The sequence below is a fragment of the Diceros bicornis genome, chromosome 9 (genome assembly GCF_020826845.1).
Source record: "Diceros bicornis minor isolate mBicDic1 chromosome 9, mDicBic1.mat.cur, whole genome shotgun sequence".
Lineage (NCBI taxonomy): Eukaryota > Metazoa > Chordata > Mammalia > Perissodactyla > Rhinocerotidae > Diceros > Diceros bicornis.
In genome coordinates, this window is record NC_080748.1 from 50,204,364 (window position 1) to 50,222,093 (window position 17,730).

Consider the following 17,730-nt stretch of genomic DNA (forward strand, 5'->3'; position numbering starts at 1 on the left):
GACACATGTGGCAAACTCAGTCTGAGACTTGCTGACATTATAATATATGGCTGGTAAGCAAGGTTGTGGGTTGAAGCCTGGTAGAACCCACTTATCTTTATTTATTAGAATGTGCCCATATTTCCCAAAGGAATTTGACAATTGTAAGTATGCAAATTAACTTAGATCAATTAACCACATCCCAAACTTGATAGAATTCACCAACCCAAAACCTGGTAGATACGGTCATTTCAATCTCAATCCCTCCAAAGTTCCTTGCCAACGCCCACTCTACACCTATTATAACTCTGCATTTCCTTCTTTTGTTCTGTTGTTTACTATTTGCCTTTAATATGATGTAAGCTCTCTGAGGACAGATTTGATTTATTTTCTTTGATGTATCACCATGGCCAGTATATGTTTGTAAAATTTTTTAAAAAATCAATGAAGGACTGGTTTCCAATTTTTGAAAAGGGGTGATTCTATGGAACTTGTCAAAGAAAAAGCACCTGTTTAAGTTTCACTGAAATAAACTTTTGACAAATGGCAGAGAAAAGTATTAATTGTCTGTCTTGGGAACACAAAAGAAGGAAAAATTAACTTTAAATGAATGAATTAAAAATGGGTTAGTGGAAAAGGTACAGCATAAAGTAGGCTATGATGATGGAAAATACTACAAATGATGTTATTTAGGTTTTATTTAGGTAAAATAAAATCTTAATACATTTTTATTAAAATATACACTTCCTGACACTATTATTCTCAAGTGTAATACACTCAATCCTGTTAGCACTATTCTTGCCACATGAAACTTAATGCACGTAGAAAAGTAGAGTTGTGTTAGGCTCTGACTCTAGAGAGTTTTCAAATGTATCCAAAGATCAGGGGAAAGTCTGAAGAGAAAAACTAAGCCAACAGGCACAAATTATTATGAAAAAAACAATGGAAGGAAAATCAAGACAGAGAGGTGAGTATGTGAAAAAGCAAAAGTGTGTGAATAATCAAGGTGTGTTCGGGGAAGCTGAGTGATTCAGTATGGCTGGGACGTAGGATGGCTGTAAGGCAAGTGGCAAGGGTGAAGACTGGAGAAGGAAGGAGACGTCTAAGTCATAAAAGATACTGTATTCCAAACTGAGGGGTCTGGCAGTGGCTATGCTCAAACAGTGAGTCATAATCATTTGTCTGCTGTTGCTATACATTCTAGTTCTGAGGCATGATTTATCAAATAATCCCTTTGAACCTCTAGAATACATTATAGTCAGTCTGCTACAGTCATGTGTCACTTAACCACAGGGATACATTATGAGAGATGTGCTGTTAGGCTATTTTGTCATTGTGCAAACATCATAGAGTGTACTTACATAAACTTAGATGGTACAGCCTACTACACACCTAGACTATACGGTACTAATCTTATGAGACCACCATCGTATATGCAGTTTGTCCTTGACTGAAACATCCTTATGTGGTGCGTGACTGTATTATGATGGGATTCTAATAATTTCGTAGTTTCCTTGAACATTTATAAATTATTCTTCAGCCAGAGTGATCCTCATAAAATTGAAATGCAACCATGTCACTGCCCTTTTTTGTTGGTGAGGAATATTGTTCCTGAGCTAACATCTGTGCCAATTTTCCTCTATTTTGTATGTGGGACGCCGCCACAGCATGGCTTGATGTGCGGTGTGTAGGACTGTGCCTGGGAGCTGAACCCATGAACCCCAGGTTGTCAAACTGGAGGGAGTAAACTTAGTCACTATGCCACCCAGCCAGCCCCTGTCACGGTTCTGTTTTAACCTTTTATAACATGTTCATCTACCTTAGCCACTTGTTATATGACCTGGGGCCTGCCTTTCTATCCAATCTTTTGAGGCCACGCTTTCTCATTATGTTCCAGCCAAAATTAACTTTTCTTCCTTTTATTTGTATTTCACACTCAGAGACTTAACACAAATTGTTTGTTCTCATTGGAGGACTTCCCCACTTTCTGGAAATCTGCTAATCAATTAAGCCCCAGCTTAAAAATTAATTTTTCTAGGAGGCAAATTACAAACCTCCTGAGCCTCTTAGTCCTGACTGAGACTCAGAAAACAAAGTTTCTTTTTTTTCCAAACGTGTGAATCTAAACATAATACAATTTTAATACAAATTTCTTATCATACAAAATCTTATACAGATCTTCCTTGACTTATGTTGGGATTACATTCCAATAAATCCATCGTAAGTTGAAAATATTGTAAGTCAAAACCACATGTAATATGCTCAACCTACCGAACATCATAGCTTAGCCTAGCCCGCCTTAAACATGCTCAGAGCACTTACATTAGCCTACAGTTGGGCAAACTGTAAGCCTATCAAAGTTTTGACTATCTCATGTAATTTATTGAATACCATATTGAAAGTGAGAAAGAGAATGGTTGTCTGGGTACAGAATGGTTGTAAGTGTACCGGTTGTTTACCCTTGTGTTCGTATGGCTGACTGGGAGCTGCAGCTCACTGCCATTGCCCAGCATTACGAGAGAATATGCACCCCATATGGCTAGCCCAGAAAAAGATCAAAATTCAAAACTGAACTGCAGTTTCTACTGAATGCATATTGCTTTCACACCATCTTAATGTTGAAAAATCACAAGTCGAACCTTCGTAAGTTGGGGAACATATGAATAATTTGGGGTTCCATCTTTAAGAAAAAGAATACCAAATTCAAAAACAAAAATAGAAACAGTGTCTTGGAGGCACCACGTTAAGTGATGGCCTTGAAGCTTAAGGTACTGTGCTAGATATTGGGACATGCTGGAGAAAACAACAGACATTGACTCCTGTTCTCATGATACATCAAGCTGTATGAGCTTCAGGCTGCACAGAAATTGCAATTGCCCCATGAGTATTGTTAACATAAGGTTTTGAATGAATGAGTGAATCAGTTTTGCCATGATGAATGATGAAACAAACCCAGTTGTTTTTCTCTGTTTTGCAGATTTTCTAGGGGCTGTAGCATACATTTATTAAAATTCAAGGCTATTTATGGATGTGCTCAGGCAGTACAAGTATCTGATTTGTGAGCTAACGCAGGAAATAAAGAGAAACAAACCAGAAAGACTTTTTAGCTGCAAAGTAAAGTTTGAAAGAACCAAGCTAAGGCAAAGAGCAAAGAAGAAACAAAAAGAATCACTAGTGTAGATATTATTTGGGGAGTCTGAGGTTTTATATGGCCAACCACCACACCAGAATGTCTCTTCACTATTTTGTTGTATTTCCTTTATTCATCAAATAAGTCTGTGGTTGTGCTGGCATAAGATGACATATCTACCACTCAGCTTAAGCTGTCTTATTGGAAAACTGACCAAAATGTTTCATGAAATTGGTAAAATTTTGCTCTCAAATCCATCAGAATACACTCATTATTTTTAAGCTGTGAACTAATGTCTCGTTTTTCCACTACAAATGGTATCATAAATTAGCTAAACTCAAGAGCTTTTATTAATCTTAATTGGGAAAATTATTCAAAATAATATTCAGAGAAGCAACAGTCAGATTAGAATGACACATTAGTGAGATGTGAAAATAAAACAAGAGGAAAAAAAAATCACTTCAGTAGAGATGAGAAAAAATTTAAACTGTCAGAAGGTGATGTTGAAACAATTTTCTGCTATGGGTCAGAAGTGAAAGGTCACTTTCTAGTGATTATGTTTCTCTCTGAGTAAAACAGGAAAAACAACTAGACAGTAATAGGCAGTCATCAAACCATAGAATTTTGAGGACATTCAACCACACCTGGGGAAAAAAAGATACCCAAATGAGCACTGTACTATTTTGATTTGAAGGAGAAAGATTATTTGAAGTAAAAACTGAAATTATTCAAAACATTTTCATAGAATAGGCTTAAAATTTGGGAAAATGTAGTTAATTAAAACATAATTTCAAGAATAAAAACTTTAAATACTATCACATTCCAATATTTGGTATGAAGAAAGGTGTTACAGTAAACAGGGCTTCTTAAGATATTAAATATCTTAGTTGACCAAAAAACACACGGCCAAGAAAAACAACTGAATAATGAATTTCATGTGTAGCCACTTTAAAAGGAACATTAGAAGCAATTGTATAAATCCCACTTGATCATGGTGTATAATCTTTTTAATGTATTGTTGTATGCGATTTGCTAGTATTTTGTTGAGGATTTTTGCATCGATGTTCATCAGTGATATTGGCCTGTAGTTTTCTTTTTTTTGTGTTGTCCCTGTCTGGTTTTGGTATCAGGGTAATGTCAGCTTCGTAGAATGAGTTAGGGAGCTTCCCCCCTTAAATACCGTATGATTTCCCTCATTAAGTAGTAGATAATAACAACAATAAACAAACACAGAGACAGAGATTGGCTTGGTGGTTACCAGAGGGGAAGGGGGGAGGGAGGAGGGCGAAAGGGGTAATTCGGCACCATGTGTGTGGTGATGGGTTGTGATTAGTATTTGAGTGGTGAACATGATGTAATCTATGTAGAAATAGAAGTACAGTGATATACGCCTGAAATTTATACAATGTCATAAACCAATGTTACTGCAATAAACAAAAAAAAGTAATAATAATAAAATAAAGTATATTTAAAACCAAGAAAAAAAAAGCAATTGTATAGATAATTCAGTTATAATAGTATGTGAAAGTTTACTACAAGATTGTCCTTTAAATATTTTATTTATTAGATTTTTATCCCATATATTACTGATTAAGTTTGGAGAAGATTTACAACAAAACACATATATATTAAGATATTTCAAAGTAATGTATTAAGGAAGTGTCACACAGCTATAATGCAAGGTAATTATAAAAAATCTAGAATAAGTGATGTATTAAAACTTTAATATAATTTGTGCATGTATGTGTGTGCATATGTATTCTCCTTACAGAATAATGTAGCAAATGAATAAGATAATGAAGAGGTAAGGATATGTCTCATTCCTGTTGAGCAAATTTGCTGTGTCAATGAAATATCCATTTTCTCAAGAATGCGAGGAGTGAATCATTAGCATCAATGTAAGTGGTAAGAAAAAGTCACCAAATAAACAGATAGACTGTTACTTATATATAAATATTAGAAAAAGTAAAAAGGCAGAAATAAAGCCTGTGCTTTTCTGTGCAAGAATTAAGAAAATTAACATCCAAGAGAAACATCCTTTCTATTACTGTAAGTTTTACTATCCATGAATAGATATGCCTGCAGATCATTTTTTTTAATATTGAATATAAAAGAATGTGAAATTTTACTAATTTCCAAATTCAGTGATTTTTAAAGAAAAAATATTGTAATGCTTCTTTCCAGAGAAAAGACAAACATAGGTAGAAAAATAATATTAATAATATATTCTCTATTGAGTAAAATGACAATATTAACACAATCAAAATATATTTTCTGTGACTGCTATTAAAAGATATAACAAAATTTTAAAAATGTATTAAAAGAGAAGTGGGAAATGGGATGTAGCTAATTCATATAGAAAGAAGTCCAAGAAATTTCTTTTAGATAATTTGCTGATGAGATCAGATTAAAAGTTGGTAAGAATTTCAATTCCCTCTTCTCACAAATCTCAGTATAATTAGGCAGTTATTGGAAGAACACCCTTAACCAATTTTTGTGTAGCTTCCCATCACTATGAGATCATTTTGGTATATATAATTTTAATTCCTTATCACTCCTACACATTAGTTTTCCAAAACAGCAGTGATAGAAACATTCTGGATTTTTCTCAACGACTATAGCCAAAAGGAATCTAGTAGGAACGTGTACAGATATTATCTGATATTGAAGATGGTACTAGTGGAAAGTTTGATAGATAAAACTATGCTGCAGAAAAGTAGTTTTACCAAACACATAAATGAAACTGAATTGACAGGTAGTAATTTGCTTTGCCTTTCTATGATCCTGCTCCATATTTTCTTTCTCATCTAATAGATTTTTGAAATAATAATAGATACTAATATTAATTAAAGATTTAGCAAAATATTTGAGTAGGATTTTGAGAGGAATTAAACATATTGTGAGAGAAATTAAAAGACTTATATGCTCTGTGATAGGACAAATCACAAGGAGGACATCAAAAAACAAAACACAACAGAACAATGCCTGGGTAAGGAAAGAGTCTTTCCATAACATGAGCAAAGAAAGTGTATACTTTATAACTTGAGTGTTGTGAGAAAAATAAGTAATTGTGCTTTCAAAAAAATTTAGGAAAATATACATTTGGTGATACAAGAGATTTTAAAAATAAAATGATAAGATAGCACACTTGAGGGTCAGCCCGGGTGGCCTAGTGGTTAAGTTCAGCGTGCTCCACTTCTGTGGCCAGGGTTCAGGTCCTGGACGCAACCTACACCACTGGTCTGTGGCCATGCTGTGCCGATGGCTCACAAACAAAAAGAGAAAGATTGGCAATAGATGTTAGCTCAGGGTGAATCTTCCTCAGCAAAAAAAAAAAAAACACGATAGCACACTTAATTGAATAAGATGGGTATGAAGTGGATAGGAAAGAGATGTGTCAAATAAAGATATCATATAAGGAAAATTAAAATGCAAAATTTTAAGTCTGCATTGGAAATAGTAAAAATCATTAACTAAATGGCAATGATTCAATCTACAATGCGGAGGAAAACATTTCCCAGGTTAAGTGGAAAAGAAATAAAATTCTTGGAGAGAAAATAATTTATGGAAAAGAAATCAGTGCTCAAATATGCATAGAACCACTAATACGAATACATACTAAAATATATATTCCAAAACCAAATGACTAGAATAATGAGAAAGGGAACAATTTAAAAAAATTTCTCGGTAGATAAAAACTTTCCTGCATAGAAGAAAACATGCATGGTGGAGATTGTTAAAATGAATCTCCAGGGGCCAGCCCGGTGGCGCAAGCAGTTAAGCGCGAGCGCTCCACTGCAGCGGCCCTGGGTTCACCAGTTCGGATTCCGGACACGAACTGACGCACCGCTTGTTAAGCCATGCTGTGGCAGCGTCCCATATAAAGTAGAGGAAGATGGACATGGATGTTAGCCCAGGGCCAGTCTTCCTTAGCAAAAAAGAGGGGGATTGGCATCGGATGTTAGCTCAGGGCTGGTCTTCCTCACAAAAAACAAAAATGAATCTCCAAGTATTAAGTTAAAAGAACGAAAAGTAGCCATCAGATTCTATCTACCGTGGTAAACATTTTGCATTTCGAGAAGAATGTGCCAGTTATTAAGCTATTGTGTCTCAGCTCCACATTCTCTCTACTCTGTTTTTTCATGTAGAGGCTACAACTCTGCAAACCACATTTCTGCTTTGCCACCTGGTTCCCTGTTTTAGGTTGTGACATTAATAATGGGTGCTAGAGGGATAGTGGAAGACCAGAGGGGGAGAGAGGGTCTTGCTCCTTTTGTTCATTTTCTATTCCTGTGAACGTCACCCTATCCTTTCTTCTTGCATCCAGTTGCATCCAATCAGCAGTTTTCAAAACTTGCAAAATCAACCTCATTGAGACCACTCAGACCTATCAGCACCAATAAACTGGCATCGCCTTCTCAGAGTTCTGGGTTCTAGACCCAGGATCCCCTCTTCAGAGTTTAGAGACACCAGCTCCAGGTAAGCAGTGGTCCAAACACAGATGTCTGGGTTTCAACTGCGCAGAGCCCCTCCTCCAGGCTTCTAAATGTTAGTAATTACAATCTCTTCTTTTTGTTTCCCAGCACTAGGCATTGTAGCTCTTTCTTTCAGTCTGTGACATTAGACTACTCAAGCCAATTTGCAATCGAAGTGTGAAGACACAGGAAAGTCCCTTTTTAGACATAAAGTCTAATAAGTTATATAATCAACATATCCTTCCTGGAAAGTAATAATAATAATAATATAGTGAGATACATTTATCCAGAAATAATTTCCAAAATATATGAACTCTACAAACCAAAATGAAAAAGATGGAAAACCCAAAGACTTGAACATATACTTCAAAAAGAAGATATACAAATGGTTAATAAACATATAAAAAAGTGCTTAATCTCATTAATCATCAACTGAATGTAATAGCACTATCCACCAGAATGGATAAAAAAGATAAAAGACTGTCATTATCAAGTCAGTAGGGTATGGAGTATCCAGAATTCTAATACACTGTTAATGTGTGGATAAATTAGGAAAACCACTTTCAAAATATTTTGGTCATTATCTGCTAAAGCTGAGCACAAGAATACTGTGCTAGCCTAGCAATTTCAGTTCTAGGTCTATACCTAGATGATATGTGTACACATGCTCACAAAAGACATACATAAGGATGTTCACAGCAGCACTACTCTTAAGAACCAAGAAGTGGAAACTAATAAAATGCCCAATTACAGAAGGATGAATAAATAACATTTTGATATATTATGGAAGAATAAACTACAAAGACAATTATTAATACTATCTTTTGCTAAATTCTGAATTTCAAGATGTAATAAATAAAACTAAGTCAAGCACAAATTAAGGAATAAGAAAACAAGTGTAGCTTCTGTATATGCACATTTGATTAAAAATAAAAAGAAAACCAAATAATGACACTGACAAAAGCTAAGCCAAGAAGAACTTAGTAATAATGCTAACACATAAAAATACCAAATTAGGAGAATAATAACAACACAAACGGAGGATATAACAATACAAAATAAATTATTATTAATAGTCACAGAATTAGAAGCAATGTACAACTGCCTTCTGCTAAATTTTAGAGTCTCAGTAAAATAAAACTTTTGAAGGGAATATATATGATAATGTGCAATATAATTTCTTCTATCATTTCTTTCTCATGCTCAAGAAAATACACTCATGTTTATAGATAGTTATAGTGGATAGATTGTAGAAAGTTCTTAATTCATGTTATAATGTTGTTATGCTAAGATAATCTTCAAATCATAATGGAAAATGTTATGAAATGTTTTTTCAAAATATATGTAGACCAAACATAGATATAAAATCATACAAAATAGAATGCAACAAAATATTAAGAAATAATGCAACATGACTCAGTTGGTTTTATTTTAGGTATGTAATGATGGTTTACAATTATAATATTTATGTAAATTACCACATGAATAAATCCAATAGGAAAATATATCATTTTCATAAATTCTTAGATGGAATTTAATAAAACATAAAACAAATATTGATTTTATAAAATAAAATATCCATTAAGGAAACTACAGACAATAATAAACCTTGCCCTTAACATCATGCAGTGTACGTATCTCAAATAACAACTAACATCACAGACCATAAAGTACTAGCATCTTCCAATTGGAGGTCATAGACAAGGACTCCTGATATCAGTACTATTTATGTCATTATTCTAAAAATAAAAGCAAAACAATAAAAATGGAAACAAATGTAAATATTAAGAAGGAAGAAACAAAGTTTCATTATTAGTTTACTCTATGTTTATCTTCCTAGAAAATCAGTTATATAAATAAAAAAATTAATAGAACTAACATATGCATTTATTAAGATGACTATTATAAACATGTATACATAACCTATCTTCTCCAGTGGACTATAAATGTATATTATTAACATATACATGTATATGAACCAACATATTATAAAAAATGTTCAAAAGTATATACAAATCTGAAAAAAACCTCAGAAGGAAAATATTAAACTTATGCTATAATTAAAAACCACTAAAATACAAAGAGGCTGATTTTAAGAGATAAAAGTATGGTCATATTATCAGGTTAAAGGATTTCAAATGTAAAGATCTCACATCTTTTTCTAATCAATTTGTAAATATTTATTTTCAGGCAAAATTCTAAAGGGATTTTTGGGAAGCATATACGATATTCAGAATGTAATTTTGAGCCTAAAATAAACCTGAAGAAGCCTAAGCTTGAGGAAACCATAAATAAAAGTAGAGTCATATAACACATAAACATGAAATTTGTGTCAAAAGTATATACAATTAAAAGAATAAATGGACACAATATATTAATATTGATGCAAGTGGAAAATACTGCAATGTTTCATAATAATAGAAATATAGAAATATACCTGGTCAAGTAGAATGAGCAATATGCCCAACTTTAATCTCACTATTAATAAAAAAATTTTCATTTAAACAAAATATTTTTCAAAACAAATTAATTTTTTTGAAGTGGTGACAAATGATAACACAAAGTATTGATCAGGATGCATTAAAAAAAGGCATTTTTCATGTAATGCTATTGGTCAATCATACCAAAGAAAAAGTTTAAATTCAAGTATTTATTTTATGCCTGAAAATAATTCAGTCCCAATTCTCCTTCCATTCACTTTGTAGGAATTCTTCCTGAAAGAATAATCAGAAATGTGCCAAAAAATAAGTATCTAGTAGTGCTTAATGTAGCTTTGTTTATAATATCAAAATTTAGGAAATATTTTAGATGTAAATATTTTAGATATATTTGGATACTTTAGATGTCAAAAGTCAGAGACTAGTTACCTACATTCAGTTTTTTTCCTTTTTTTCCATAAAATGGATTACTGCATAACCAATAAAATTTGAATTTCCAAGTTTTTAATGCCATGGAAAATTTATTTACTATTTATTTATTTACTACTATTTAGGTGAGAGAAGCAGGTTATTTATATTTTAACAATGGGCTATAATAATAACTTTGTGAATAAACACACATACACATTTAGGAAAAACATTTAGATTGTCAAAGCTTATTAACAGTAACTAAATTGGATAGAGCAATTCATTCAACATTTACAGTAAAAACAGTGAATATGTACTAAGCCCAGGGATATAACAATGAGTGATGCAGACAAAATCTCGACAGTTATTGAACATGTATGCTAGTGAAAAGAGACAGAAAATGATAATGTACTATCGTACTATGAAATAAAGTAATTTCAAGAACAGTAAGTAAACAATTTGGGATAGTGTGCAGGGTAGTCTATTTCAAATAAGATGGATAGTAAATAACTCTCTGTGTGGACAAATTTTGAGATGAAATCTGAACAATGAGAAGGACTCAGGCATGTGAGGATTGGTAGGAAAGCATCTCAAAGAAACGAGCAAATGCAAAGGGGATGAGTTGGGTTAGAGCTTGCTATGTTTGAGTCATAGATAAAAGGGCAATTTGGCTGACGTATAGAGAAAAAAAGTTAGAGCAGGCAGAGTTAAGATCCAGTGGGTTCCTTTAGGTACAGATATACGTGGTATTCTAATTGCATGGAGAGGAACTTGAAGAGGACAGACGTATGATTTGCGTTTGTAAAAGGATTGCTCTGGCTGCTTTAGCAAATTGACGGTAGGGGAAAGAGAAGTTGGGAGACCAGGTTGGCAGCTTTTGCAGTTGTCCAGGCCAGAGGTCATATTAACTCTGTTTAGGGCAGCGGTTCTCAGGGGAGTGAGAGGGAGTGTATTTGCCATCCTCAGGGGATATTAGGCAATGTTTGGAGACTTCTTTGGTTGTCACATTGGGGTGGGGGGTCAGCTGACGTCTAGTGGATAGAAGCCCAGGGTGATGCTAAATACCCTACAATGCAGATAGCCCCACCCCTAACAGAGAATTATCTGACCCAAAATATCAACAGTGTTGAGGCTGAGAATTCTTGATTTAGGGTAATAGGAATGGAAATGGTGAAAAGGGGACAGATTGGTATCATTATGAAAAATATATATATATTGAGCACCAATCTTTTGGTAGCTTTTGGAAGGCCCCTCAGGCCATTTTACCAGAAAGGATAAAAATATATGGATCTTTAATGTGCATAAGTTTCATGAAATATACTTGATACTTCTTTAACTAGCAATTAATGTGAAGAAGTTTGGTTTCTGTTTTATGTGCAAAGACAACTGGGAAAATATGCAGTCTTGATTTGTTAATTATCCATGAAGACTAAATGTAAAAAAAATCAAAAATTTAAAATATTTAAAATAATTTTTATGGAACCATCTTACTAAAAGTTATTTTAAAAAGAATAGTCACTCAAAAAAATTTTTTTTCAGAGAAAAAAATATAAATTTACTCACTTGCCATTCAATGCTGCTACTCCAACTGTGCTTCGGGCAATCGACATGCTGGCTACAAATGTCCATTGCTGACTCTGAGGATCCCACCTCTCCACTGTGTTCAGATAGCTCCAGCCATCATGGCCTCCCACTGCATAAATAGGGCCTTCAAGTACTGTCACACCTAAAACACGGGAAATATGAAAACTGAATGGATGTATTTCACAGTGAAATTTTAAAAATCAAATTAATAGTGAAAACTGAGGCCATTCAGTATAGGCTTTAGCCATTAAGAAACAATTGTGCAATGAGGTAGAAACTATTTACTATTAATTGGATCATTCATTAAAGTAAAAACATTAGAACCAAAAATAAATAATATGATCTAGATGCTTTATAAAAGAAAACTAATTTCTTTCTTTATGTCCATGCGAAGAAGCAAATTCTAAAAATCATAGATGATATATATCTTGTGCCCGTACCGTAGAACAATGTTTCTACACTGCAGTTTAAAGTACTTTGTTACTTTAAGCAATGTTGTATCAAGCAATGTTATGTTATCAATTTGAATTTCAGGGTAGAGTTCTCTGTGTTTTCGCTTCCCAATAACTTCACAGTGAACTTACCTAAAGTTTAGAAAATATGATGCCTTTAATGTTACAAGCTGAAATCACTAAACACAAGCAATTAAGACAGATTAACAGTGAGCCATCAATGGGAAGATACATATAACTCCTATACACTGCTTTTCCAGTAAATTCGCTTCTTCATAGCTGAACTTTCTTAAATGCTAAACAGTTGCTAAATATTTAAAAATCATGTTAATATTGGCTGAAGTTATCTCATTATCTGTAGAGAGATTCTGATGAATTTTCCCCCCAAAGTACAAAGTTCAATGCCTGATTGTCAAGAACTGTGAAGCATCTGTAATTTTACCCTACTTGCCAACTGACAAGTTAGAAAGCCACAAGTATATGTGTATCGATAGAATACATAAGACTATTGGGAGGAAAGGTAGTTATTACTCATAACAACAGCAATAGTCAGAACATCACCATTTTTTAATTTTTTTATTTTGCTGGTTCTCCAAGCCCCAATTCCCATAGAGTGACTCAAAGAGAATGACCAAGGTGGCCTTGACGTTTCCCTCATCTTGACCAAAGTTTAGACAGGATTCTTCCTGTCTCTAGGGCCCTGACCTCACCTCTCTTAGAACATTTACTTGGGAAACTTGTGATTGCAAATTATTCTCTGTTCCTTTGAGATGTAGATCTTTTAAAAAGCCTCTTTCCAGTGTTACAACCCAAAACTGTCTTTCTCAAGGACCTGGGAACTATCTCTTTTAAATGTAATCATCAAAAAAGATAACACCCCTGTCTTCCAGTCTCTGTGGGAAGGCAGGAGTCTAACTTCAGCGGTACCTTTCTTCAAGTTGTAAAACTACCTCTTGTCATGAAGATAGAAAATTTACTTTAGCTTTGGGTAAGGCAAATTAGCAAATATAGATGGCCCATGATGCCCCACCCACCTCAGCTTTTAAAAACTCTCCCACCTTTGTTTCAATGAAGTTGAATTCAACCTTAGTTCTGACCTCTCTTTCCTGTTGCAATAGCCTTGAATAAAGTCTTTCTTATCTGTTTAAGTTTGTCTAATGCAATTTTTTGCATTGACAATGGTCATTTGGAACCTGGACACTCAGTGGGTTGTATTACAAGACACGAAGTTAATTTACAATGGTCAGTAAACACACCTGCCCATTACTCCAGAAGGAGACATTATCTTTATGCTTTTAAGAATGCCTGCTTTTCACTCTGGACATAAGAACTATCTCTATCTTCCTAGTATTTCTGCTTTAATAGCATCCTTTTGGGCACTCAGTGCCTTGCTAAAAAGTTGTCCAGAAATGTGAGAGATCCAGGGAGAACTGTCTCTCAATAATGATGTGAAAGTAAAAAATGACACGTTATTTATTTGTTCATTTATTCAACTACTATTCATTGAATATCTATTATATGTCAGGAATTGTTCTTGGTACCAAAGATATAGTGCCAGGAACACAGAGGTGAACAGGGTAAATAAAGTCCCTTCCCTCATTGAGCTCATATATATTATTCAATGACTATTTCACTAAAATGGAATAAGTACATGATTCACAGTAAGCAAGTCCACTTCACACATATTATGAAATTATAATTTAGTAAAGGATAAAGTAACTGATTAGAATATCAAGTTGCTCTTGTACATACATTCAACTTAGGGATGCTATTTTACATGTACCAGTAATGTATGCACATGGAGGAACAGAGTTCTGATACAGAGATAGTTAAAATCAAAAGACATAAACTCTGAATGTTATTCTTTCTTTAGGCAGCTCAAAGTAAGAGATAGGGATTTGAAAGGACGAGTAAATGTGAAGTTTGGGGCAATTTCCAAAGGATATGGATGTATCTCCCGAGCTTTTTACAGAAGTATATGCAGTTACTCACGTGTCTCAACAATTCAATGCAAGATGAATGTTAAACATCTGTGAAGTTTTTAAGGAGATGCTGGAATCAACTTTTTACTGAGTACCAGTTAGATATATAATATAATGTGGAGTAGCTTGTGTGCTTTGGATTGAGTAGAATGTATTTTGATTGGTTTATGCTCTGTCTTTCTTCTTTAAGATATGATGTTCATCAAAAAGGAACAGATCATTAGCATGAAGCTAATGAACTTGGATTTTATTCTAAAAGCAAAGGGAAATCACTGAAGTGTTTATTGATGAAGGATGTGATCACTATAATATTGATTCTGTGGTCTGCATAAGTTTCTGGGAGACATACTAGAGTCCAGAGGTAAGAATCAGAAAAAAGTAAATCCAAGAAAAAAGTTGACATCATAGATGTTCATCATCAAAGAGAAGGTTGCATTTATTTCAAATACCTTTTTGAATTTCCCTGACTTTGGTTTCCTAAGAAGTCAAAAGAATACAAAACACATGGGTTCGATCTTCTGAGGTTGGGACAGTACAGATAATCTGCAGAACACGGAACCTCTGTCTGTTCAAAAACCTTAACAGGAAACTGATGCTTTCACTGCTCCTTCACAACAGACCCAATGGGCATGCTCTTTTTTACCATCTGTCAGAATTCCATCAATCAGGGTACTCCAATCAACTAAACTTGAGGCACAATGAGCTTAAAAAGTAGCTCTTAAATTAATCAAAGAAAACTTAGATATATTATATATAATATAAATATTTGTATATATTTACATAAACTCCACCTCGAAAGATTGTAATAAAATTTGCTTGAGTTGGGCCTCAGCATCCATAATTAAAAGATGCCAGGGTAATTTGAATTTGCAGCCAGCACTGAGAATTGCCGCCTCAAGGAAAAAAGACACAACTCTGGCCCAGCTGCCAGAGAGGAAAGTAGAATAATCTCTAAACCTACCCATCTAAATAGAATTGCAAGAGAAGTGCCAAATGGTTTAAAAATAAAGAAACTCTAAGGGGCTTTAATTGCAGCAACAAAAGAAAATTTATGGAGACCAAAAAAAAGTGTGTGTATTTATATATTTTTAAAAAATATATCTTATTTTCTACTAAACAATTTTGGAAATATAGTTGGAAAGAATTCAAATGAGTGGCTTTGAGAAATAATGAGGAAGAAATAGCTTAAAGCATAGAACAAAGATATAAATAGATGGGTATCTGGAAGAAAATAGACTGGAAGAAAGAAAATGGAAAATGAGTATGTGAATAGTAGCAGTATTGGGAAATAAAAGGAAACATATAGATGTTATAATTTTACATATGTTGAAAGAAAAATTGCCAGAACTGAAGAAAAATCTTGATATGCAGATTGAAACATTCTTGAGTTCCAGGTAGGGTTAATGAGAAAAAATATTTATACTTGGACATCTCCTTGTAAAATTTCTGAACTCCCGAATATTTTATTTTATTAGAGTTGGGGAGGAAGTAGAGGGATAATCAAATATTTTATTTAGAAAAAGTGCCTTGCTTGAAAAAATATTTGGTTTAAAATAGTGGAATCAAATACTTCTCATCAAAAGAGCCTTTAGTGATAGATTGAGAATTCGAATTAATAAGAGTAGACAATGAAATAAATAGCATCTCCTAAATCTAAAGACTTAAGGGAAGAATAAGAGGGAGCACATTAAGATAAATAAGAAAAGAAAAAAGAGGAAAGAATAAAGTAAATATGTTAGCCTTGATACTAATGTGAAAGGAAATTTCTTGAAATAAAGAGAATTTCAGATTCGGCTAACAAACAAAACTCATATCTTAGTATTGGAGAGGTATAGTAGAAAAATAATATCTGAAGAATTGAACAGTCAAGTAATTAACTTGACTTAATTGATTAGTATAAAACTGCGCATGATTTAAAGGAAAATACACAACTTTTTTTTTTTTTTTTTTTTTTGGTGAGGAAGACTAGCCCTGAGCTAACATCTGTTGCCAATCCTCCTTTTTTGCTGAGGAAGACTGGCCCTGGGCTAACATCTGTGCCCATCTTCCTCTACTTTATATAGGATGCCACCACAGCATCGCTTGACAAGCAGTGCATCAGTCCATGCCTGGGATCCGAACCTGGGAACCCAGGGCTGCTGAAGAGGAACGTGCAAACTTAACCACTACGCCACTGGGTTGACCTGAAAATACACAACTTTTGAAGATAGAAAATAAATATTTAATATCTTTTCAATTTAGAAAGTGAAATGAACCGATGCCACTAGAGAGACACCATGAATAAAAATAAAATAGTTGAAATTAATGAAAGAGAAAACAAACAAATGAAGATAGTATAAATGTCCTCCAAAGCCTTTATTGTTGAACAGATTACTAAAATATTTTGATTTGTATACCTGATTTTAAAAATTGGGATAGTAAAAATAATCTAGACTAGGAATGAGGACTACATTATCACCGATGCATAAGCTTAAAAGAATAAGAGAATACAATCCTAGAGCAACAGGAGTGCTATGTACCGAATTGTGTCCTTCTACAATTTATTTGTTGAATCCCTAACACCAATGTCACGGTATTTGGAGATGAGGCCTTTGGGAGGTAGTTAGAGTTAGATGGAGTCGTGAGGTGGGGCCCTTATAATGTGATTAGTGGCTTTGAAGAAGAGTGAGATAGCTCTCTCTAAGCCATGTGAGTAGACAGCAAGAAGGCAGCCATCTGCAAGCAGGAAGAGGATTTTCACCAGAACTGGACCATGCTGGAACCCTGATCTCGGACTTCCAGCCTCCAGAACTGTGAGAAATAAATTTCTGTTGTTAAAGCTGCCAAATCTATGGTGTTTTGTTTTGGCAGCCTGAGCTGACTAAGATAATATGGTAAAAATTAAATAAATTATATTGTGACTACATGATATAATATATGCAGTACTTAAAGAAAGAGACAGTTCTTTATGCACTGACAGTTGTCCACATTAAGTGAGAAAAGAAAAAGCTGCTAATCAAATATAGTTTGATAACACTTATGTAAAAGATGCAAAAATATATACACAATAGAGTGAAGGAGTCACAGGCCAATTCCTCCCTCTAAACCCCCAGGACCTTAGGCACTTTGCTCAGCTGGTCCACCACCAAGTCTACCTTGTTCTCTGAAGGTATTTTATACTGGGGCCTCATTGCTTTTCTTTGCCATTGGGACTCAGAGTGGAAATTCCTTAGTTCATCTGGACAGATTCCCCTTCCTTCAGACGTGGAGGGTCTCCATCCCTTTTGTTCAAAAGGATCCAGA

The 17,730-nt window shown here is 34.0% G+C and overlaps 1 protein-coding gene across 2 annotated transcripts in view; it reads right to left on the bottom strand.

Annotated features, from left to right (window-relative positions):
• Positions 1–17,730, bottom strand: part of KLHL1 (kelch like family member 1) — a 351,208-nt gene that overhangs the window by 27,235 nt on the left and 306,243 nt on the right. For both annotated transcript variants that reach the window (XM_058547700.1, XM_058547699.1), the window contains one exon: positions 11,994–12,156. In XM_058547700.1, coding sequence (XP_058403683.1) covers positions 11,994–12,156 — 163 coding nt within the window. The remainder of the gene's footprint in view (positions 1–11,993; positions 12,157–17,730) is intronic.